Source organism: Manacus candei, unplaced genomic scaffold (genome assembly GCF_025592945.1).
Source record: "Manacus candei isolate 608988 ecotype Guabito, Panama unplaced genomic scaffold, ASM2559294v1 h1tg000078l, whole genome shotgun sequence".
Taxonomy (NCBI): Eukaryota; Metazoa; Chordata; class Aves; order Passeriformes; family Pipridae; genus Manacus; species Manacus candei.
In genome coordinates this window covers 2,314,270-2,336,224 of record NW_026138126.1, presented here as the reverse complement: position 1 = coordinate 2,336,224, position 21,955 = coordinate 2,314,270, and the positions used below count along the sequence as shown (strand labels likewise).

The window sequence follows — 21,955 nt, the reverse complement described above, 5'->3', positions numbered from 1 at the left end:
CACCTTTCTGGCCTGAGTGGTGGCACCTGAGGCTCTCCAAGGAGCACTGGCTGGTCCCCTGGAGCCTGGGGGAGCCCCTGGAGCTGCAAGAAACTTCTGGCACGACGTGCCCAGCCTGGCCATGGCACCCCCAGCCCGGCTGCTCACGGGAGCCGTCCCTGTCTCTTTGCTCTCTGCAGGGCACCCAGATGATTTTCAACGCAGCCAAGGAGCTGGGGCAGCTCTCCAAGCTGAAGGTGAGGGTTGGGGGGCTGGGCTGGGGGTCTCCAAGCTGAAGGTGAGGGCTGGGCTGGGGGAGCTGGGTTCCTCTCTGTGCTGGGTGGCACTGTGCAGGTTGGCAGTGCCACTGCTGCAAGGGCCCCTCCAGTGCCCACTTGCTGATATGTCTGGCGTGGGGGGAGCGGGGTCCTGGTGCTGTGCTGAGAGCAGGATTCATGCCCCCCAGGACCACATGGTGCGGGAGGAAGCCAAGAGCCTGACCCCGAAGCAGTGTGCCGTGGTGGAGCTGGCACTGGACACCATCAAGGTGAGGACACTGGGGGGCTCAGAGTGCCCCCAGGGCTCTGACCCTGAGGCACAGCAGAAGCACTGAGCATCCTGAGCCATCTCCCCCTCCAGCAATACTTCCACGCCGGCGGGGTGGGGCTGAAGAAGACGTTCCTGGAGAAGAGCCCGGACCTGCAGTCTCTGCGCTATGCCCTGTCCCTCTACACCCAGGCCACGGACCTGCTCATCAAAACCTTCGTGCAGACCCAGTCCTCACAGGGTAGGACACACTGCCCTGCCCCACCTGGGCCCACAGCCCCCCCACGGGCTCGGCTGCCCCAAGGCCTGGGCCCTGCCTTGCCTCTGTCCCAGCGGGGTCCCAGCCAGGCCCACAGCAGGGGCAGGGATGGGTGGGAAGGGAAGGGCTTTTCCTCCCATGGTTTGCAGGTGAACTGGGGCCATGGGTGCCCTGTGGCAGCCTGGCACTCCCCAGTCTCCACCAGCAAAAGGAGTGTGTCCCCAGTGCCAGGGCGTGGCTGGGCTGGCACAGAAATGGGGCCTGTGGGTGGGGGGAAGGTCACCCTCTGGCCAGGTGTCATGGTGTTTGTCCCCTCTGGATGGCCCCTGTCACCCAGCACAGACCAGTCACAGGTCCACTGGATCCAGATGCTGTGCCAGGGCCTGTCCTGGGCACTCTGAGTACCCACCCCCCCGATTTGGCATCTGGGGTGCCAGGTGTATCTCCCCGTCCCTGTCCTGCGTGGTGCAGGTGCTGGGCACTCTCCAGGGCAGAATCACCCCTCAGCTCTAAACACTGCCCTTTATTTTGTCCCTTGGCTGCTTGAGGAGGGGCCTGAGATGCTCGGTGGTGGTCAGAGGCCACCACAGAGTGCCCCAGCCAGGCTTGTCTGCGTCCTCGGGGAGTGGGACGTGCGTTTGCTGTCCGTGAGTCTCCTGCAAAGGACGTCTGTCCTGTCTGTGCCTCCTGTACCAGCCATGTTGGGGGCGTGGGGTTGGGTCTGGTGGGTGCCAGCACCCCTGGGTGTAACCTGGCCCCAGGACCCCGGGCTTGGAGCTGGGGGTGCCTGGCACTCCTGTGTCGCTGCAGTGTTGTCCGGGTGCTTGGCCGTCCGTCTGTCTGCGAGATCTGATCTCTCTTTCTCTCTCTTTGTTTTCTCCCCCCTCCCTCACTGTTCCTGTTCCCCATGCACATCATCTCCTCCCTCCTCCCTTCTTCTTCATCTCCTCCCTCCTCTCTTCTTCTTCATCTCCTCCCTCCTCCCTTCTTCTTCATCTCCTCCCTCCTCTCTTGGTTTTCATCTCCTTCCTCCTCTCTTTGTGGACTCCGTGCTGTGTCTCTGTCTCTTTCTCTCTCCTTCCCACTAGTTCATGGTGGGAAAGGGATTAGGTTTACCCTTAGTGAAGAGATTTATCCTGAGAAGGGTACGTGTGCTACTCGCCCGCCCCTGCCCCTGCCTGCTGCCGGCCTGGGCTAGTAACAGTCCCCAGCCCAGCATCCCTGGCCTTGGGGACCCCCAATGCGGGCAGAGCCGGAGCCCACCACCCCCAGACTCCTGCTCCCAGGGCTGCTTTGGGGTGAATTTGGAGGAAACTGTGCTCAGCCACATTGGCCACCCCCAGAGCGGGTTGGGGGCTGTCCCCACGGGAATGGGGGTGTCTGTCTGCACACTCTGGGCTCCCCACATTGTCCCCAGTGCTACCACCTGGGGGTGGGTGGGCACCCACCATGACCTCCCCTGGGGACATGTGGCCCGAGGGGGGGCCGTGCCACGTCCCTGTCCCCCTCCTGCCCACCCTGCTGCCAGAAGGACCATTACTAGCCTTGCTCCGGCGCGCTCCCTGGGCGGAATCAGCCCGACCCCACGGGCCCCGCTTGGCCTCCATCACACCCCGCCAGGGGGGCCGGGACTGCACCCCCTGCTTGGCCTCCCATGCCCAGACACCCCCTGCCCGCCCTCCATCGCCTCCATTCCGGCTCAGCATGTGGCTCCGGGTGCCAGGGGGGATGGACAGGAGTGTGCCATCGCCAGCCTCCACCCCGACCTGGCACCCTCAGTAACACGTGGGGACGTGTCCTCCTTCCACTGGTTTTCCTGCCCTGGGAGCTTTCTGCTGAGCCCTGTTTGATCTCCATGGCCCCGTGGGACCCACAGAGCCTGTCCCTCTGCCTTGCCCCCCTCCTTCACCCGTGGGTGCATGCACAGCTCTCGGGGGGGATGGGGTGGGCTGAGCTGTTGGTCGCAGGTCACCCCACTTCCCCAGGCTCGGGGACCCCAGGGCTTGACGTGGTCTCTGGCATGGAGGGGTATGGGGGGCAGGGCAGCCTTGAGACCCTGGTAGGGCCATGGATGCCCTGATGGGGTCCCTCCTGCCTGGTGCTGTGCCCATGGCACTGTCCTCCCTCTGTGCCCAGAGCAGGGGGAGCTGGACCACTGTCCTCTGCCCCATCCCAGCCAGGCCCCTCAGCCCTGCCTGGGCAAGGGGGGTTTGGTGGACCCTGTGGACTTGGCAGAGTCAGCCTGGTGCTGGGGATGTCCTGCCATGTCCACGCATCCACACTGCTGTGCCCACAACCAGTGGCAGAGGCCACTTGGGGACAAACCCCACTGTCCACCCCTTCCCGCCCCGTGGTGGGTGACCTGCCTCCTCCAGTGGGGTTGGTGGTGGGCAGGGGACATCAGGGACACCTTGAAGCCAGACCCTCACATCTCCCTGTGTCACGCAGGCTCTGGTGTGGAGGACCCCGTTGGGGAGGTGTCGATCCACGTGGAGCTCATCACCCACCCTGGCACTGGCGAGCACAAAGTCACCGTCAAAGGTGGGTTCTGCTGGCCCGGGGGCTGGCAGGTGACAGTGCCCCCTGAGCCTCACCTGTCCCCTCCCCGCAGTGGTGGCTGCAAATGACCTCAAGTGGCAGACGTCGGGCATCTTCCGGCCCTTCATCGAGGTCAACATCATCGGGCCCCACCTCAGCGACAAGAAGAGGAAATTCGCCACCAAATCCAAGAACAACAGCTGGGCCCCCAAGTACAACGAGAGCTTCCAGTTGTGAGTGGCACCATGGGCTAGGGGTGTGGGGACAGGCTGGGGGATGTGTCTCCAGCACGTGAGGACCTCCTGGGGTTTGCCAGTGAGTTTGCTCATCCCCTGCCCCCCCAGGATGTTTTAGGTGTTTCCTCATTGGTAGAAGCGTTGCCCAAAATTGGAGAAATAATTCTCTGAACCATTTTTAGAAAGGTAGAAAGCACTTCTTTGATTGTGGTGCCTTTGGTGCACAGAATATGTTGCACACCCACAGTATAGGGTGTGCAATGGACTACCATCTAATTATAGTATTTGGACGTTTCCTCACTGGTTACACTCAGCCCCAAAACTGCCCATCCCCTCGCCCCACCCTCACCACACCTCCTGAATTTGAGTTGGCGGTCCCAAAACGAGCACCCTTTTCCCCCAGTCCTCGTCATCTCTGTCCCTCTTGGAACAGCACTTGAATAAGGGGGTGGGGGAAAGGAAAAGAGGAAAAGGCTTCTTTTGGGCAGCGGGGAGGCAGCAGAGCCGGGGAAGGATGGAAGTGTGACCTCCCCCCCGTGCCAACCCTGCCCCTCCCTTGCCCTCCCCAGCACGCTGGGCACGGAGACGGGCCCGGAGTGCTACGAGCTGCAGGTGTGTGTGAAGGATTACTGCTTCGCCCGCGAGGACCGCACCGTGGGCATCGCCGTGCTGCAGCTGCGGGACATCCTGCAGCGCCCCGGCTGTGCCTGCTGGCTGCCCCTGGGCCGCCGCATCCACATGGACGACACCGGGCTCACCGTGCTCCGCATCCTGTCCCAGCGCAACAACGACGACGTGGCCAAGGAGTTCGTCAAGCTCAAGTCGGACACGCGCTCGGCCGAGGAGGGCAGCAGTTAAACTCCTCTTGCCCCCCCTGCCTGGTCCTCGTCCCCCCCCTCAGCTCCTGGCCCCCTCAGAGCCCCCTCCAGCCGTGTATAAGCCATAAGAGTGGCCACAGAGGAGTCGCCGTGCTGGCCCTGGGGAGGGGGTGATGTGGCTGCAGTGACAGACCCTCCCCTCCCTCCCTGGCCACGCTGGCTGGGTGACAGCGGTGCCGGGCACAGCCAGGCCCCCATCCCACCCTGCAGGAAGGTGCTGGGGCTGGGGGGGCTGCAGGGAAGGGCTGGACCCCAGCCTGGGTGATGGGACCAATCTGCCCTTCCCCAGCCTGTCTGAGGTGGAGGAACCCCACTGGCCCATTCCTGAACCTGCACTGTCACATCCAGCCCCAAACCTCACTGAGTGACACAAGGAAAGGGTTGGGGGATGTGTGGGGGTGTGTGGGGGTGTGAGGGGCTGTGTGTGTGTGTGTGTGTGTCTCATCCCACCCGGGGGTGTTGCTGAGTGGCTGGCACAGCGTGACAGCCCCTTGTCCCCATCCCTGAGCGTTGTGATGTGCCCTGAGGGGCAGGGCAGCTCCCACCCCTGAGCACCTGTACATATGTAAATACCTGTACATACAGGGCAGCCGGCCAGGCTGTGTCCTGCACCCGGAAGGGCTATTGGGGCTGTTGGGTTGGCAGGTGCAGCCCCCACGTGCCCTGCACAGGGTGCCCTCCCTGGCTGGCAGCGGCATCACCGGGGCCGGGAGCAGCAGGGAGCAGCCCCCGGCCCATATCCTGTCTTCCCTGCCTTGCTGCCACCACGGGCTGCCCCACTGCCTCCCACAAGGTGCCAGGGCTTGAGGGGGCAAGGGCTGGGGGCACCAGAGCAGAGGGACCTGTCCCCCTTTGCTCTGGCCAGTGGGGACCAGCGTCCCTGTGCAGGGCAGCCCACGGGACCTCCTTGGCGCAAGCAAGACCCTTCCCACCCCACCCCAGAGGACCCCTCCCTCCAATTCCCCATTAAGCACCAGTTCTGTCCCACCCCAGTTCCCCAGTAAGCACCATTTCTGTGTGGTAAGTGGTGTGTGCATGTCTCGTGCGAGTGCCTGGGAGGTCAGGGTGTGTGGTGGTGGGGTGGCTACCCCAGCTGGCCAGTTTGCCCCGAGTACTGGGGCAGACAGAGGCCTGACGACCCCACAAGTCAATACAGTTCTCTCAGCCCCCTCCCACCCCAAAACAGGGTACCCCAGCTGGCCCCCATGCTCCTTTTTCTAGAGGGTTTGCCTGGGACCAAAGGGTTTCGCTTTCCTCTCTCGTTTCTGTTCAATGTTTACACCCTTTTTCTACAGCTGCTCCTGCACAGCCAGGCTGGGGCTCAGCCCTGCACCCCTGGCCATGTGCCCCCCTCCCCAAACTGTCCTGTTGGCATGTGATTGAACTGACCAATTCTGCTCCTGTAGCACAGTGTCACCGATGCCTGTGTGTCTGTCCCGCCGGCGGCGGCGGCTGCCATGGATGCATGACAGTGAGATGTTTTGCACTATTTTGAATTTTTTGGGCTCTGTAAAAATATTTTATTATAACTGACATTAAAAAGCACACCCTTCACTGCGGCTCCTGTTGAGATGTGCAGAGGGGGCAGGCACCTGGGGGCTTTCCAGGCCCTCTCCCAAGAATATCCAACCCCTAGGATTGCCAGCTCTAAGGATCAGTAGCAGCATCCCTGAGACCTCTCAGCTTCCCTGGGGGTCTCTGCAGTGCACCCACCCTTTGCAAAGCCAAGACCATGAGGAAAGGGGTTAAATGGAATCACAGATCATAGAATCCTAAAATATCCTTAACTGGAATGGATCCCCTAGGAGTCCAACCCCTGGCCCTGCACAGACACCCCAACAATCCCACCCTGTCCCTCAGAGCGTTGTCCAAACCCTCCTGGAGCTCTGGCAGCCTTGGGGCCGTGCCCACTGCCCTGGGGAGCCTGGGCAGTGCCCCAGCACCCTGTGGGGGAAGAACCTTTCCCTGAGATCCATCCCAAGCCCCCTGGCACAGCTCCAGCTGGTTCCCTCTGGTCCCAGAGAGCAGAGCTCAGTGCTTGCCCCTCCAGGGCCTGAAAAGTCATCCTGGTTTGCTGATTCTGCAGATTCAGGGAACTTGGCTGCAGCAAACGTTTCCAGGTCTGCAGTGTGCAAAGCACATGTGCTAATGCATCACTAGAGTCAGTCAAGCAAGCATTGAACAGGCTGCAGGGGGAGAAGGAAGGGCTTAACTTTGGGTTTGCATCCAAAGAACTCTCACAGAATCCCAGAATGGTTTGGGTTGGAAGGGACCTTAAAGCTCATCTTGTTCCACCCCCTGCCATGGGCAGGGACACCTTCCACTGGCCCAGGTTGCTCCAAGCCCCATCCAACCTGGCCTTGGACACTTCCAGGACTGGGACATAGGGATCTCAGTCACTCCATGACAATGGATGGTGCAGAAATTCCAGCACCTTCCACAGGTTGTACATTCAGAGAGGAAAGGGCCATGTTTCAAGGCTGCCCTGTGGCTGTGGGGACCAATTTTGATACCCAGAAGCACAAGGGAGAAGTCAGAGCCCATCCTTCTGCCTGCTCACAGCTAAGTGTCCTTATTGGGTTGAGCTGGGCTGACTCAGAGGATGAAGGCTGGGATCCAGGGCTGAGAGCAGCCCGGTGAGTCTGGCAAGCTGAAGGACAGGCAGTGCCCCGGGGGTACCAAACCCTTTTCTCACCTGTGACAAACGCGCTGCAAGGAGCTGTACTGGCCAGGCCACAGGGCCATGGGGGTCAGGGAGCCCTCTGAGCAGCCTCACCAGGGTGCAGCACCCACACCAGCACCCACACGGGGTGGGGAGCCCACGGCTGGACCCACCACCGGGCACATGCACCCCATGAGATGCCACCGACCCAGGTCCCAGCACACTGGTGACCCAGGGGACACCCAAGCCACAGGACCTACAGCTTCCCAGGGTGCTGAGCCCCCCAGACCCGTGGACAGGGGTGAAGCCCCCCAGCAGCACCTCGGGCAGGACCCCAGGACCCCTCACCTGCAGCAGCCACAGAGCCCCCCGAGGCCACGGCACAGCCCCCACCTCTGCTGCCAACTCCCTCCCTCCCCCGCCTGCCGTTAATTGCTGCTAATTGGAGTGGGTGTGTTCTGCTCCCCACCCCTCTCCACCCCCCAGCCCCTCCCCTGGCAGCTCCTGGGGGTGCTGGGGGTGGTTTATCCCCCGCTGGGGCACCCCCACGGCCCCCCGTGCAGGGCACCTCGAGACCCCCCTTGGGAACACACCAAGAGTGCCCATAAGGGGCACCCCAAGACCCCATGAGGGAAATGCTGAAAAGCTTTATCAGGGACACCCCCCCACCACCCAGGACACCCCAAACTCCCCTCCTGTGGAAAAACGTCCTCACTCGGCACCGTTTGTGGCGAATGAATTCAAGCGGGAGGGACCTTAAAGCCCGTCCAGTGCCACCCCCTGCCATGGGCAGGGACACCTTCCACTAGCCCAGGTTGCTCCAAGCCCCCTCCAACCTGGCCTTGGACACTTCCAGGGATCCAGGGGCAGCCACAGCTTCTCTGAGAAACCTGGGACAGCCCCTCCCCACCATCACAGACAACAATTCCTTCCCAATATCCCATCTATCCCTGCCCTCTGGCACTGGGAAGCCATTCCCCTTGTCCTGTCCCTCCATCCCTTGTCCCCAGTCCCTCTCCAGCTCTCCTGGAGCCCCTTTAGACCCTGCAAGGGGCTCTCAGGTCTCCCTGGAGCCTTCTCTCCTCCAGGGGAACCCCCCAGCTCTCCCAGCCTGGCTCCAGAGCAGAGGGGCTCCAGCCCTTGGAGCATCTCCGTGGCCTCCTCTGGACTTGATCCAGCAGCTCCATGACCTTCTTACACTTGGGCACTTTCCCAACATGGCCTGGGAGAGATAATGCAGTGGGATGTGCAGCACCCCAGCACAGCCCCCAAACCCAGAGCAGGGGGGCTGTCCCGAGATGCTGAACAGGTGCCAAGAGGCTTCAGAGACAGGGAGACACTGGGGTAGCACAAGAGTTCATATATAGTAAAAAGTCTTTATTAAGAAGGCTTTGAAGTCAAAAAATAAAACTCTTGATACAATTTTCATAACCGTCAAGTCAGCTCAGCAAATATATAATCAGTACTTTAGCCATGTAAGGTTAAAGGTCCGTTATTTTCTTTTTAAAATAAAATATATTTTAGTTTTTAAAATTTATTCAATAAAGTACATATTTTCCTATAAATTCCCTACATATACATAAAGAGGTAAAAAATAAAAAAATAAAACTAAAAAAAAAAAAAAAGGATGAAAAACAAAAACAAAACAAAAAAAAAACCAACCCCCAAACCAACCACAAAATAAAATGGAGATAGAAATCTGTCTGGTTTTTGTGACATGGTGTGTTAACTGTGCCCCCTCCATCCCACGACCTCCCAACCTCACATCACACATTTTTGGGCAGTTTTCACATTGGCAAATTACAAGATAGACCTGCATTACAAAAAAAAAATATATATATATATATTTATAGAACCGTTGAGAATCATCCAAAAAAATAACTACATACAAAAAGAACCACAAAAAAAAAAAATTATTATAATAATAATAGAATGATTTTAAAAAAATAAAAGACAACCCTTGCGTGTCCTAAAATAAAAAGTGCAACCGGACCTTTTCTTTCTGGTTATTTCAGTTTGCAAACGGAATACTGGTATATTTGGGAAGGACTGGTGGAGAACAGCCGGGCTCCCTCCCCAGCCCCACAGCCAGGTGAAGAGTTAAAGCTATTCTGTAAACATCGGAGTTTCCTCCTCGCGGAATTCACGCCCCCTCTTCCTCATCCTCGTCCTCATCTTCGGCCCCTTCGCCCCCACCCTCCCAACCCCCCGGATTTGGCCACCCCCCGCCCCGCCGTGCCCTCTCCGTGCCCTCTCCGTGCCCTCTCCGCCTCTCCAGCTCACAGCAGCCTCTCCCCCCTCCCGCCCCGTGCGCCCATCGGATCCGTTATTAAATAAAAAGCTCGATTTAAACAGTTTACAGTCCTTAAAATGCCGTGTCGGGGTGGAGGAGGGAGGGGGGGGCTGCCCGGCCAGCCCCCCGGGCTAGGAGAAGATGTGGATGGCTTGGGTGGCGGGCGCGTGGCACGCGGGGCACTGCGGCTGTGCCCGGCCGCAGATGCGCAGGGCACACTCCATACAGAAGAGGTTGTGGCCGCAGGGCACCAGGGCGGCCATCACCTCGCTCTCCAGGCACACCATGCACTCCCGGGAGCTCTTGCGGTGCCCGTCGGAGCTGCTGGAGTCGGTGGGCGAGCCCGAGGCGGCCGAGATGCTGCCGGGCAGCGAGGAAGAGGAGGAGTAGCCGGTGCTGTTGGAGAAGGAGGAGAGCGAGCCCTGGGCGGGCAGCCAGGCCAGGGCGCCGGCGGGGTCGCTGGGGATGCGGCGGGCACAGGGGTGCTCCAGCCCCGCGCCGCCCTCGGGCAGGGTGGGCGAGTGGCGCGGCGTGGCCGGGCCGCTGTTGCGTCTCTGCGAGCTGTTGATGGAGGAGCAGCTGCTGAAGGCCTGCAGGGGGTTGCCCGAGCGCTCGAAGGGCGACCAGATGGTGGTGGTGGGTGTGGTGAGGTCGAGGGCCAAGAAGTCAAAGCCGAAGTCGCACTCCTCGGAGCCCAGCGGGGCCGGGGGCTCGCTGAAGGTGCTGTAGGGGCTGGTGGGGCTGGCGGCCGCCACCCGCCCGCTGTAGTAGGACTCGGTGGAGGCGCTGCCCAGGGAGCTGAGGCTGTCGTTGTGCAGGGCGGCCGAGGAGCGGTGGGCGGGGTGGGGGGCCTTGGCCCAGGGGCCGCCCGCGCTGCCCTGCAGGTCGAGGCAGACGTCGGTGCCGTTGGAGTGGAAGTCGTTGTCGGCGTTGACGTCGATGAAGGAGCCTGTCCTCATGGTGATGTGCGCCTCGATCTCCTCCCGCGCGCGGTCCACGTTCTCGGGCATGCCCGTCACCTCGAACACGGGCTCCTTGTCCCGGCTGGGCGTCACGATGTAGGTGTGCGTCTGCTGCTGGATCCGCTTGATGGTGGCCCCCTTGGGCCCCACCACCAGCCCCACCACCCGGTACGGGACCCTCACCTGGATGGTGGTCTGGCCCGGCAGGTTGGGGGGGCCCTGCATGGCCCCCGTCAGCCCGTTCACTTTGTTGCGCGTGGCCCGGATCATGGAGAAGTGCTCGGCGGCCGAGAGGATCTCCCGCTTTGCCATCTCCACGTCCTCCTTCCTCCCGGTGACGATGAACACGGGCTCCTCGCCCCTCACCGGCGTCTTGATGTACGTGTTGGTCTTGGCACGCAGGGCTTTGATTTTGCAGCCTGCAGAGCAAGGAGGAGGGGGAGAGATGACACATCAGCACTGGTTCCACAGGGAACCTCTGCTCCCCCGGGGTGGGGACACGCAGGACCGCCAGGAACCAGCAGGTCCCTTTGGTTCTGCGCCTGCAGCACAGACACCCTCGGGCAGAGGGGTCTCTCCTGCCTCCGAGGCAGATGAGGGCTCACAGTTCAGTGCTGGGGGGCTGCACTGCTCTCTCCAGGACGTGCCAGACTCCTGGCACCGGCCTGACCCTCTGGGATTGAGGAGCAGCAGGATGCAGCCAGCAGCCCCACTCCCAAGGGCTGGAACACGTGGGCTGAGAGGGGCCAAGGCAGGCGGCCATGGGGGCAGGGTCGGGGTCGCTGAAAGGGGGGGATGCTGGATTCACTCAGAGGGTGTTTGAGGAGGTACAAGGCAAAACAAGACACCAGGGTGGATGGGAAAAAAAACGCTTGTCTGGATCCTGCAGGTCCTTTGACACCTCCCAGCCAGCAGCTGAACCTGAGGAACAGCCCTGGCTGCACTCCAGAGACAGCCCCAGAGGGTTGGGGGAGCTGGGGCTCCCCACGGTGGGGGGCACAGGCAGCCCCTCCCCTCCCTGCCCCCAGGGAGGGATCCCCAGGCTGAGGTGCTCCCAGGGCACCCGTTCTCCCTGTTCTGGAAGGACCTGCTTCCTCCCCACGGGAACGTGATTCAGCAGAGCCCGGCTGGGACGTGGAGCCCGGGACTGTGCTGCCAACTCTGCCAACTCTGCCTCGCACAGCCCCGGGCACGGCCCTGCCCCTTCCCCCTGCAGGCAAGCCGGGCTCTGGCTGCAGGTCCTGGCTGAATCCATCCAGCCAAAGGCTCCGGGGACCGGGACTACAAAAGGCTCCAACTCTCCTCTAGGACCACTTCTCACTGCCCCACTGAGGAGCCACCTGCAGCTCCCTGCACCCCCTGCCCTGATTGCATCCGCTCTTAATTAAATCCCCCTGAGCCTGGCACAGCACACCCAGAGCTCAGCTCAGCCTGTCACGGGCACACAGGGGTGAGTGACCCCCTGCCTCCCACCTCCCACTCAGCCCTGAGCTCTGCAGGGCACCCAAAGCAAAGCTGGAAGCCCACAGGGGTGGCAGGTGCCCGAGCAGAGCCCTGACACTGTCCCTGTGCATCACAAAGGCTGCTGCAGGATCCACAGGGATAAACAGCTCGGCTCCTCCGGGCACAGCCGAGTGCCCAACTGGCTCCTCTGCAAACGGCTCGCTCGGGGCTCCCCTCCTCCTCCTCCTCCTTCTCCTCCTCCTCCTCCTCCTTCTCCTCCTCCTCCTCCTCCTCCTCTTCCCAGATGCTCCCCGAGGAAGGGTAGGGCTGCTCTTCCAGCTGCAAGGCTGGAGAAGGGAGAGCCCTGGGAGGCTGAAGGGCCTCAGCACAAGAAAAATGCTGACCTGTTGGATCAAGTCCAGAGGAGGCCACAGGGATGCTCCAAGGGCTGGAGCCCCTCTGCTCTGGAGCCAGGCTGGGAGAGCTGGGGGGGTTCCCCTGGAGAAGAGAAGGCTCCAGGGAGAGCTGAGAGCCCCTTGCAGGGCCTAAAGGGGCTCCAGGAGAGCTGGAGAGGGACTGGGGACAAGGGATGGAGGGACAGGACACAGGGAATGGCTTCCCAGTGCCAGAGGGCAGGGTGAGATGGGAGACTGGGAAGGAATTCTTCACTCTGTGGAAGTGGTGAGTGTATTGGGTTTGCATGGCCAGGGTTTGGTGGCTTCTGTCAGCAGCTGCCAGAAGCTTCTCCCCTGCCTGGCAGAGCCAATTCCAGCTGCTCCAGGATGGACCTGCTGCTGGCCAAGGCCCAGCCCAGCAGAGATGGTGGGAACACCCCTGGGATAATGTATTTAAGATGGGAAAAATGTTATTGAGCAGATGGAATTGGGTGCAGAGAGCAGAGTGAGAACATGGGAGAGGAACAGCCCTGCAGGGCCCCAGGGCAGGGCAGGAGGAGGGGCAGGAGGGGCTCCAGGCACTGGAGCTCAGGTTCCCCTGGGGCAGCCCATGGGGAGGGAGCTGTGCCCCTGCAGCACGTGGGGGGCCATGGGGGTGCAGAGACCCCCCTGCAGCACGTGGGGGGCCATGGGGGTGCAGAGACCCCCCTGAGGCACATGGGGGGCCATGGGGGTGCAGAGACCCCCCTGAGGCACATGGGGGGCCATAGGGGTGCAGAGACCCCCCTGCAGCACGTGGGGGACCATGGGGGTGCAGAGACCCCCCTGCAGCACGTGGAGGAGCCCATTCTGGAGCAGGGGATGCCCAAAGGAGGAGGTGACCCCTGGGAAGCCCCTGCTGGAGCAGAGTCCTGGCACGGAGCTGCAGCCCCACGGAGAGAGGAGCCCAGGCTGGAGCAGCCTGTTCCTGAAGGACTGAGCCATGGAAAGGGCCCCATGTTGAAGTTCATGGAGAACTGTCTCCCGTGGGAGGAATCCCAGGCTGGAGCAGGGGAAGGACTCCAACTCCTCTCCCTGAGCAGCAGCAGAAACAATCTGTGATAAACTGACCAGGACCCCCATTCCCATCTCCCTGCACCACTGGGAGGAGGAGGAAGAGTCCAGGACAGGGAGGAGTGGGAAAAGGTGTATTTAAGATTTATTTGCCTTTTCACTGTCCTGCTCTGATTTTGTTAGTAATATATTCAGTTAATATCCCCAGGTTGAGTCTGTTTTGCTCACGTTGGTGATCAGTGAGGGTTCTCTCCTTGTCCCTGTCTCAAGTCAGGAACCTTTCTTAGATTTTCTCTCCCCTGTCCACTTGTGGAGGGCAGTGATGGAGTGGCTTTGGTGGGCACCTGGAATCCAGGCAGGGTCAACCCACCACAGTGAGGCCCTGGCACAGGTTTCCCAGAGCAGCTGTGGCTGCCCCATCCCTGGAAGTGTCCAAGGCCAGGTTGGATGGGGCTTGGAGCAACCTGGGCTAGTGGAAGGTGTCCCTGCCCATGGCAGGGGGTGGCACTGGGTGGGCTTTAATGTCCCCTCCAACCCAAACCATCCTGGGATTCTGTGACTCAGCCATGGCTGAGATGGCACAAGACCTTCAGTCAGGCCTGTCCCAGCCAGGTAAAGGTAAATCAATCCAGGCTCCCCAGCAGCCAGAGGGCAAACAGGAGCTGTGCTATTCCTGCTGCATTTCCCAGGGTATTAAACATCACGGATGACAAGAAGTAAAAAACTGTCACAGTAAGTGAGCAGCAGCAGCTGCCCTGGGTGTCCCAGCCCAGCTCTTTGGCAGCACTAACCCCTGGTGGGTTTATGGCTGGGGCACATGGCAGGGAAAGCAACAGCCCAGGGACTGGGGCAGGGCAGAACCATCTAAAGTGACATTTTTGGAAGCATGTGCCAGCCCCCATCAGGCTGCCCAGGGAGAGGTGCCTGCAACTCCCACGTTCCCCTCCCAGATTTACCCTGGTACCTGCTATAAGCTCTTGCCCTGCTCCAGTGCTTGGCAAACCAGGACAAGCCCGGGGTAGTGGGAAGGGGCTCTGCTGGTGCCTCCCAAGGTCCCAAATTTGCCCTTTGCAGCATCACAGAAACTTTGAATGTCCTGAGTTGGAAGAGATCCACAAGGATCACCAAGTCCAACTCCTGGTCCTGCCCAGGACACCCCAACAATCCCACCCTGTCCCTCAGAGCGTTGTCCAAACGCTCCTGGAGCTCTGGCAGCCTTGGGGCCGTGCCCACTGCCCTGGGGAGCCTGGGCAGTGCCCCAGCACCCTGTGGGGGAAGAACCTTTCCCTGAGATCCAACCTAAATCTTCCCCTCTCTCTCCTGAAATGGCAATCTCATGATCCAAAGGCATCAGCAGCTCCAGGAGCTGCACAGGAGCCACATCCCACAGGGGACACAGCACAGGGAGGTTCTTCCTCACTCCACTCCCTTGTGCCGGTGGCACCAGCGGGACCCAACTGATGCCATGGCAGCACAAGAGAGAGGAAGAGTTTATCCAGCTGCTCCTGTGAGCCCTTCCCAGGGACAAAGCCTGGGACAAAAATTAAAGGGGTGCCTGGCTTGACCAGTTCCACCCTCCTCAAACAAGTAGGGCAGGAAAAATGCTCCCAGCCTGCAGCTGCTGGACACTGCCGGGGCACCGACGGCACCAAACGCAGCCAGGGGGTGGGAGCTGATTCTCCCAGTTGACTGTAAATGGGGATGGCAGCAGGGAACACCGTGGGAAAGGAGGCATTGGGCAGGGAAGGCACTGCCTGAGGCTGTGGGCTGGCACCAGCACCAGGAACTTGTGCCCGAGAGGAGCCTCATCACTGGAGAGAGCACCGGGGAGAGCTCCTGGAAACGGGGAGGGAGCAGGGCCAGGACAGCACCACGGCCACAGCCAGGGACCAACCTGTCCTGCCCTGGCCCCAGGCCCAAACTCTACCTGGGACATCCCTTGGCAGCAGGGACTCCCCATGGCTGAGCCCCCCAGAGCCCCCTGAGAGCCAGAGGGACTCAAAGCACAAACTGGTGGTTTGACCTGCAACTGCAACCGGGGGAATCATGGAATGGTTTGGGTTGGAAAGGACCTTAAAGTTCATCTTGGCCCTGCCATGGGCAATCTCCACTAGCCCAGGTTGATCCAAGCCCCGTCCAACCTGGCCTTGGACACTCCCAGGGATGGGGCAGCCACAGCTGCTCTGGGAAACCTGGGACAGCCCCTCCCCACCCTCACAGCCAACAATTCCTTCCCAATATCCCATCTATCCCTGCTCTCTGGCACTGGGAAGCCATTCCACTTGTCCTGTCCCTCCATCCCTTGTCCCCAGTCCCTCTCCAGCTCTCCCTGGAGCCTTCTCTCCTCCAGGGGAACCCCCCCAGCTCTCCCAGCCTGGCTCCAGAGCAGAGGGGCTCCAGCCCTTGGAGCACCTCTGTGGCCTCCTCTGGACTTGTTCCTGCAGTCCCACATCTTTCTTGTGCTTGGAATGATCCAGAGCAGCATGAGATGTCTCAGATGAGCCCCTGCAAGCCCCACCCCAGCCCGCTGTGACACCATCCTGGGTGGCTGCATCCTCTGGAGCTGCTGCAGGAACAGGGCCATGGTGAAGGGGGCCATGGAAAGACCTGGGGCTGCCCAGCAGTGCCAGTGACCCCCTCACAGGCAGTGCCAGACCTCAGCCCAGCAGCAGCAGCTGGTATCCCCACATTCCCCTTGCCAAGGGCCAGAGCTGCATCAGTGGTGACAGGGCAGGAGAACAAGGTGCCAGACTCTGCTACAAGTCTCCAGCCAAGGTGGCTTTAAAGGCACTTTTCAGATCCAGATGAAAACACCTCAAAACCAGGGGTGGGATGAGAGGACAGACCCAGGGATGCCTTAGCTCCAACAGCCCCTTCTCAACACCAGAGCCTGGGTCTCACCAGAACTCAGTTGTAGAGTCCCTGTGGGCACAAACTCATCTTGACAAACTCATGGCCATTCTCAGCTGCCAGCAAACACCCACATTCCAGAGATGTCCAGCCCAGGGAGTCACAGCCCCCTGTGCCACCACACCCAGCTCTGCCACATGGAGGGCACCTATGGAAGGAGGGAGCTGGACTCTCCTCCCAACCCTCCCCCCCAGCCCTCTCCCTCCCCCCTCAGGCTCCAGACTCCACATCCTTCTCTTCCACCCTCTACTCATCCTACATAGCTCCTGCCACACTCCACTCCACACAAGTGCCCTGGCTGGGCCTGTCCCACCCACCCTTGGGCTGGGAAATCACTACTTTCCAGCAAGAAACAGAATCCCAAGGGATTCTCCCCAGCACGATGCACCCCAGGAACAGCAGCTGCTCTCCCTGAAGGTCCTTTCTGAGCATCACCAAGGAGAACTTGGCCCCCTGAGAGGAGCCCCAGTCTGATCAGGGCTGTGACCACTGCAAGAGCCCAGGAGAACCAGCACAACACTGGGGCAGTGGGTGGGAAGGGCCTCTCCATCCTCACACCCACCGCTCATCCACGTGCTGACCCCCAGCACGGCCCAGGCAGCACCTGCACCAACATCAGGTGCCTCCTGCACACCAGGAGGGCAGAGCCAGCCCACTGCCCTGCCCAGCCCACGGCTCCACTTGCCCAAGGAGGTCTGTGCTGGCCATGCCCAGCTCTGAGGTGGGAAAACCCAAGAAAGGTGTGACAGAGCTTTTCTGGAAGAGCCCCTGATGGCATCACCCCAGAGCATGGGGTCTGTCACAGCCTCTGGAGCCCACTCACACCTTGTGCCTGGCCCTCTGGAGGGTGTCACCCGCTCTCTTCCTCTTCCCCAGCTCTGCAGCATCTCTTGGCCTCTGATCCAGAGTTCCAGAGCTCCCAGTTCCCTTTGTAACTGGTGAATGGCACAGGATGGGCCAGGAGTGGGGGCAGGCATGGAGGAAAACAGGCTGCACCTCCATTGCAGCTCATCCCCTTCTTCCCAAGCACTTCTTCCCACCTCTGCACCCAGTAATGAATTCATCCTGCAGCCCTGCTGCGGGAGGCAAGCACATCACACCTTGGCTTCTTCTCCAGGCACCTGGGAGAGCGAGGCAGGCAGGCTGGGCTCCTCCCCTGGGGACACAGGGAGCAGCCAGAGCCAGAGCAGAGCACAGGCAGATCCTTCAGCGACCAGATCCATGTGTGACCACCCTCAGGAGTTCCCAGCTCTGCTATGGCCAAAGGAGGTGGGAGGAGGCAGCCAGGAGGACGTGCCAGGTGCCTCAAGGGATGTGGCACCACGGGCAGGAGACAGCAGAGAGCCCAGGGCTCCAAGAGGAGAGGATTCATCCCACCCCTGTGATCCACAGCAAGGTTACAGGTGCTTGGGCTGGCCCAGGGGGGGCCGTGGTCTCCCTGTGCATCCTCCAAGCACCAGAACGCTGCCTGCACTGTTCCATCCTTCCCTGGATCTCCCCTTTGAGCAACCCAGCGTCTTCTATAAATGGCAACTTTCCTTTTGCAGAGCTGTGACAGTCCCTGTGTGTCACAGATGGGGAGAGGAGCCATGGCTCCATCCCAGGGGAGGCACATGGCACGGCAGGGGCGAGCAGAGCCCGGGGCCCTCGGCTGCACCCCCTCGGCCTCGCTGGGGCAGGAGCTGCTGAAAACGCCCCTCGAAAGCCAGGGCAGCAGGAAACCACCCCAGCACAGCCCTGGCAGCTCCAACACCTGCCCCACGCTCCCCAGTGGTCCCCACCATAATCAGTCACAGCTCTCTGCTGGATGGCAAGAGGAGCCCACGCCACTGCCTTCAGTGCCCACAGCACTTTTTGGAGATGGTCCCTCCCACGGCAGGAGTCATGAACAGGTTTGCAGGCAAGGGCATGGCCAGGGAATCCCGCCTGGCCACGCTGCCTGTGGGCAGCTGTGTGGGCAGGGGGAGGCTGCAGATCCCAGCTGGCAGACTGTGCCATCGCCGATGCCAATCCGGACACGGGGCCATGGCAATTGCTCCTCCAGCTCAGGCAAGGAAACACTGATTTGCTTTAGAGAACAAAGGTTTACCTGCTGGGCCGCTGCTGCTCCTTGGGGAAAGGTTTAAATTAGGGGATCTGGAGGAGAGAAACTGAAGAAAAAGGAGAAGTAGGAGAAATCGTGTCCCATTGGCTCTGTCCCACCTCAGGCTGCACAGACACCCACGTGCTGGTCCCGGCTGCCAGGGCCTCCCTGGTCCCCACTCAGCAGGGCAGTGAGGGGCTGCTGGGTCTGGGGACAGCAGGACAGGTCTCAAAGTTCCCCAAGAGCTGCTCCTCAGCACAGGGTGTGCGGGGAGAGAACCTGAGCTCTGCCCCAACTCCAGTCCCTTCCAGGGCACCAATACCCACATCTTCATCCCTTCCTGTGTTCCGAGCACGGTGGCACCACAAGTGTCTGTCCCTGTGTCATGGCCAGGCTGGGCAGTGCAGGGAAGACAAGAGTGACAGGGACACAGTCTGGGTGACCTGATCCTGCCTCGCAGTGTCAGCAGCAATGCCAGGCCCAGCCAAGCACCACAAGGCTCGGCCCTGCAGTCAGACCCCGCTGCCACGGGGCTGCCAAAACTGAGGGAGACCCACCCAAGGAGCAGAAGGACCCGGGAGACAGCACAGGGAGGATGAGTAGGGCTCTGCTTGGTGTGAGCTTGGTGTGAGCCCCAGGAAACGACCTCGGTATTGGCCCTGCTCAGGCTAAACCAGCCTCACACAGCCTTGGTTTAATCCAGCTGCTGGCAGCACTGGAGAGCAGCCGGAGCACAAAGACACTGTGCTGCCAGCCCTGTCCCCTCACTGCTGCCCACCAGTGTGACCAGGGCAGCTGAGTCCCCCTCCACACCAAAAACCCAGCGTGAGGCCCCTGCAGGGCATCCCAACAGGCTGAGCCCAGGAAAGGGGCAGGAAACACGTGGTGGAACCCCTGGGGAGAGCTGGGAACCCCTGGGGAGAGCTGTTCCTGCCCGTGGGCCAGGGCAGCAGCAGGTACCTCCAGCCCATGGCTGGGTTCAGGTCCCCTCCAAGCCCACCAGCGGGACACAACCAGCACCCCACATCAAGCTGGTGTAATCATTCCTTTGGCAACACTTCTTCCGCAAGCCCTCGGAGCTCAGTGAGCCCCAAACTCCGCCCGAGGCAGTCGAGGCAGGTACCTGGCTGCCCACTGAACTCCCTGGTGGTGCTGGAGGTGCAGCACCGAGGTCTCACCACACCGAAACACCAGGGGGAAGGTGCCAACCGGCAGCTCCCGGCCCCAAACGCGGCTGCTCCTCCACCCTCCTCCACCCGGCAGGACCGGCGGGTTCCCCGGCACAGGTTTGGTTTCAAGTTGCTGGACCCCAGGGCTCTGCGGAGCCCGTCGGTGAAGCCACCAAACCCAGGTCTCCGCGGGAGGAGGAGGATCCTCCGAGCAGGGCGCGGTGCCACACTCCTCTCCCTCTCCCCTGGCTCTGCCCCGGCCGGGTCCGGCAGCTCGGGGGGACCCCGCGGCCGGGCCGGTGGGACCGGAGAGGGGGTGCCTGGAAAGTTGGGAGGCCGGGAAGCGGGGCCGGCTGGGAGGCAGCGCAGGCCAATGGGAAGCGCAGAGCATGATGTCACCGCGCTCATCACAGCATGGCTCTGGCTAACAAAGAGAACAATGAGCCTGCCCAGCTCCCCGCTTCCCTCCGCGAAAAAAAAGCCCCCCGACCCCCGGCCCGCAGCCCCCCGGCCGGGGAGGGGTGGGAGCCGCGGGGGAGGGCAGGGCTGGGGTGCCAGACCCCACCCGGCCAAAACGCTCCAGAGGTCACGCTCCCTGCGAGGGGAGTCCTGCCGGGATCCCTGCAGGCAGCGGCTCCCTTCCTGCTCCTTTCTTCTCCTTAAATCCTCCGCCTCGGGGGTCTTTTCTTTTTGATTTTCCAAGGTGTAACTTCGGTTTATTTGGGATTTCCCGGAGACAAAAGCCCACTCCAGGCACACCCACCCGGACGAGGGCCTTTTGTGACAGCTGGGTGCGAGGGGCTCCGCGCCCCCGGAGCTCCGGCCGCCCACGGACGAGCGGGTTAAGGACCGTTTACACCGGATTTATCGTCAGGATTTACAAACTGAAGTCCGAGATAAAGCGGCACCGTTCACACACCGGGTCTGAGATACGGAGCCTGGAGGGGAGGGGGCAGAAGCACAACTACAATGAAAGCAAAGAAAGCTCCGTGTCCTGGCAGCTCCCGCGGACGCGCGTGGCTCCCGGGAACTTTCCGGCGATCCCACCCCGGCCGTTCTCCCGCACCGTGGAGTTTTATCGCTATTTACCGGCGGCTCGGCGGCACCGCAGCTCCCGGGACCCGCGGCCGAGTTTCGGGGCCGCCGCCGCGAAGTTTCCGCCTCCGCACGGAGACAAAGCCCCGGAGCCGCCCCGGCCCGAGGGGGGTCCCCGCGCCCCCCGGTGCCCCCCGGTGCCCCCCGCGGCGCGGTACCTTGCCGGCCCACGATCTCGGCGACGTGCTCGGAGCTGGGCACGGGCACGCACTCGGTCATGTTCACGCTCTTCTTCCTGCTGGCCGGCGGCTCCCCGAGCAGCGCGGGCGGCCCCAGCGGCGGGGCCAGGCTGCCGAAGGCGCCCGGGGCGGGGGCCGGGGCCGGCCCGGGGGATGATCCGCCGCGCTCCCGCTCCCTTAGGCCGCCTGGCCCCGCGGCCCCCGCCGGCTCCTCCGCGCCCTCCAGCCCCAGCAGCGACAGCTGGTCCAGCGCGAACCTCAGCGCGGCGGCTTCGCCCTGCGCCGCCGGCCCCGGCGGCCCCTCCCGCTCCCGGCCGGGCTCGGGCTCCGGCGGCGGGTCCTGCCCGGCGGAGGGCGGCGGCGGCGGGCTGAGCAGGGTGAGGCAGCGCGGCGGGCCGCGGGCCGGCTGCCCGGGCTCGGGCTGGTACAGGGAGCCGGGCATGGCGCGGAGCGAGCGGGCCGGGGCCGGGGCGGTGCCGCTGCCCGGGGCCGCCGCCGCCGCCTCCTGCGCCCCCCGCCCCGCCCGCCGATGGGCCGCGCCGCGCCCGCCGCGCGCATGCGCCGCGGAGCCCCGCCCACCGAAAGGGGGCGCGTCCCCATCGCCCGGAGCTCCGCCCACCCCGGCCACACCCATAAGGCCACGCCCACCCCGGAGGGAGCCGCGACCCCCGCCCGGCACAGCCCGAAAATCCGAGGGGGGGTGGGTCGGACATCCCGGGGGATCCGAGGGTGCCCCCGGGGCTCTGAGCACCCCCAGAGCAGCGCTCAGCAGCGCGGGGAGGGGAGCGGGGGTCGAGCATCCCGGCGGCTCCGAGTATCGCGGCGGGAGGAGGGGGAGCGACCATTCTGGGGGGTGCTCTGAGCGTCCCGAGGGGGGCTTCGAGCATCGCGGGGGGGGAGTCGAGCATCCCGGAGGGTCCGAGTATCTGGGGGCTACCTCCGAGTATCGCGGGGGAGGGAGAGGGGAGGTCGAGCATTCCGGGGGGTGGGGCTCTGGCTATCTCGGATATCTCGGGGTACCCGAGCAGCCCCCGCGGGCTCTGAGCATCCCCGGCGGGGACTCCGAGCACTGCGGGGAGGAAAGGGGAGGTCGAGCAGCCCGGGGGCTCCGAGTATGGCGAGGGTCGAACGTCCCGGGGAAGCCGCTCCGAGCAGCGCGGGCTGGGTCAGAGCACCCCGGGGAAGCGGGAGGGCAGCTCCGAGCAGCACGGTGGGTCTGAGCATCCCCGGGCGGCTCCGAGCATCGCTGGAAGGTTCTGAGCATCGCGGGGGTTC

The 21,955-nt window shown here is 62.4% G+C and overlaps 2 protein-coding genes across 17 annotated transcripts in view; one reads left to right on the top strand and one right to left on the bottom strand.

The window, feature by feature from the left end:
- Positions 1-5,990, top strand: part of UNC13A (unc-13 homolog A) — a 39,156-nt gene extending 33,166 nt beyond the window's left edge. For 10 of the 16 annotated variants that reach the window (XM_051810553.1, XM_051810551.1, XM_051810554.1 and 7 more), the window contains 7 exons: positions 180-236; positions 446-526; positions 619-766; positions 1,873-1,929; positions 3,233-3,325; positions 3,396-3,555; positions 4,128-5,990. In XM_051810553.1, the coding sequence (XP_051666513.1) occupies positions 180-236; positions 446-526; positions 619-766; positions 1,873-1,929; positions 3,233-3,325; positions 3,396-3,555; positions 4,128-4,416 (885 nt within the window). In that variant the 3' untranslated portion in view covers positions 4,417-5,990. The remainder of the gene's footprint in view (positions 1-179; positions 237-445; positions 527-618; positions 767-1,872; positions 1,930-3,232; positions 3,326-3,395; positions 3,556-4,127) is intronic. The other 6 variants (XM_051810561.1, XM_051810556.1, XM_051810558.1 and 3 more) reach the window with 1 other exon arrangement.
- Positions 5,991-9,355: 3,365 nt separating this feature from the next.
- Positions 9,356-21,139, bottom strand: MEX3D (mex-3 RNA binding family member D). Its single transcript, XM_051810669.1, has 2 exons — positions 20,660-21,139; positions 9,356-10,772 (listed from the first exon to the last, which is right to left on the bottom strand). Exons 1-2 carry the CDS (start codon positions 21,120-21,122, stop codon positions 9,523-9,525), a joined length of 1,713 nt encoding a protein of 570 aa, XP_051666629.1. The 5' UTR covers positions 21,123-21,139; the 3' UTR covers positions 9,356-9,522.
- Positions 21,140-21,955: the final 816 nt, after the last annotated feature.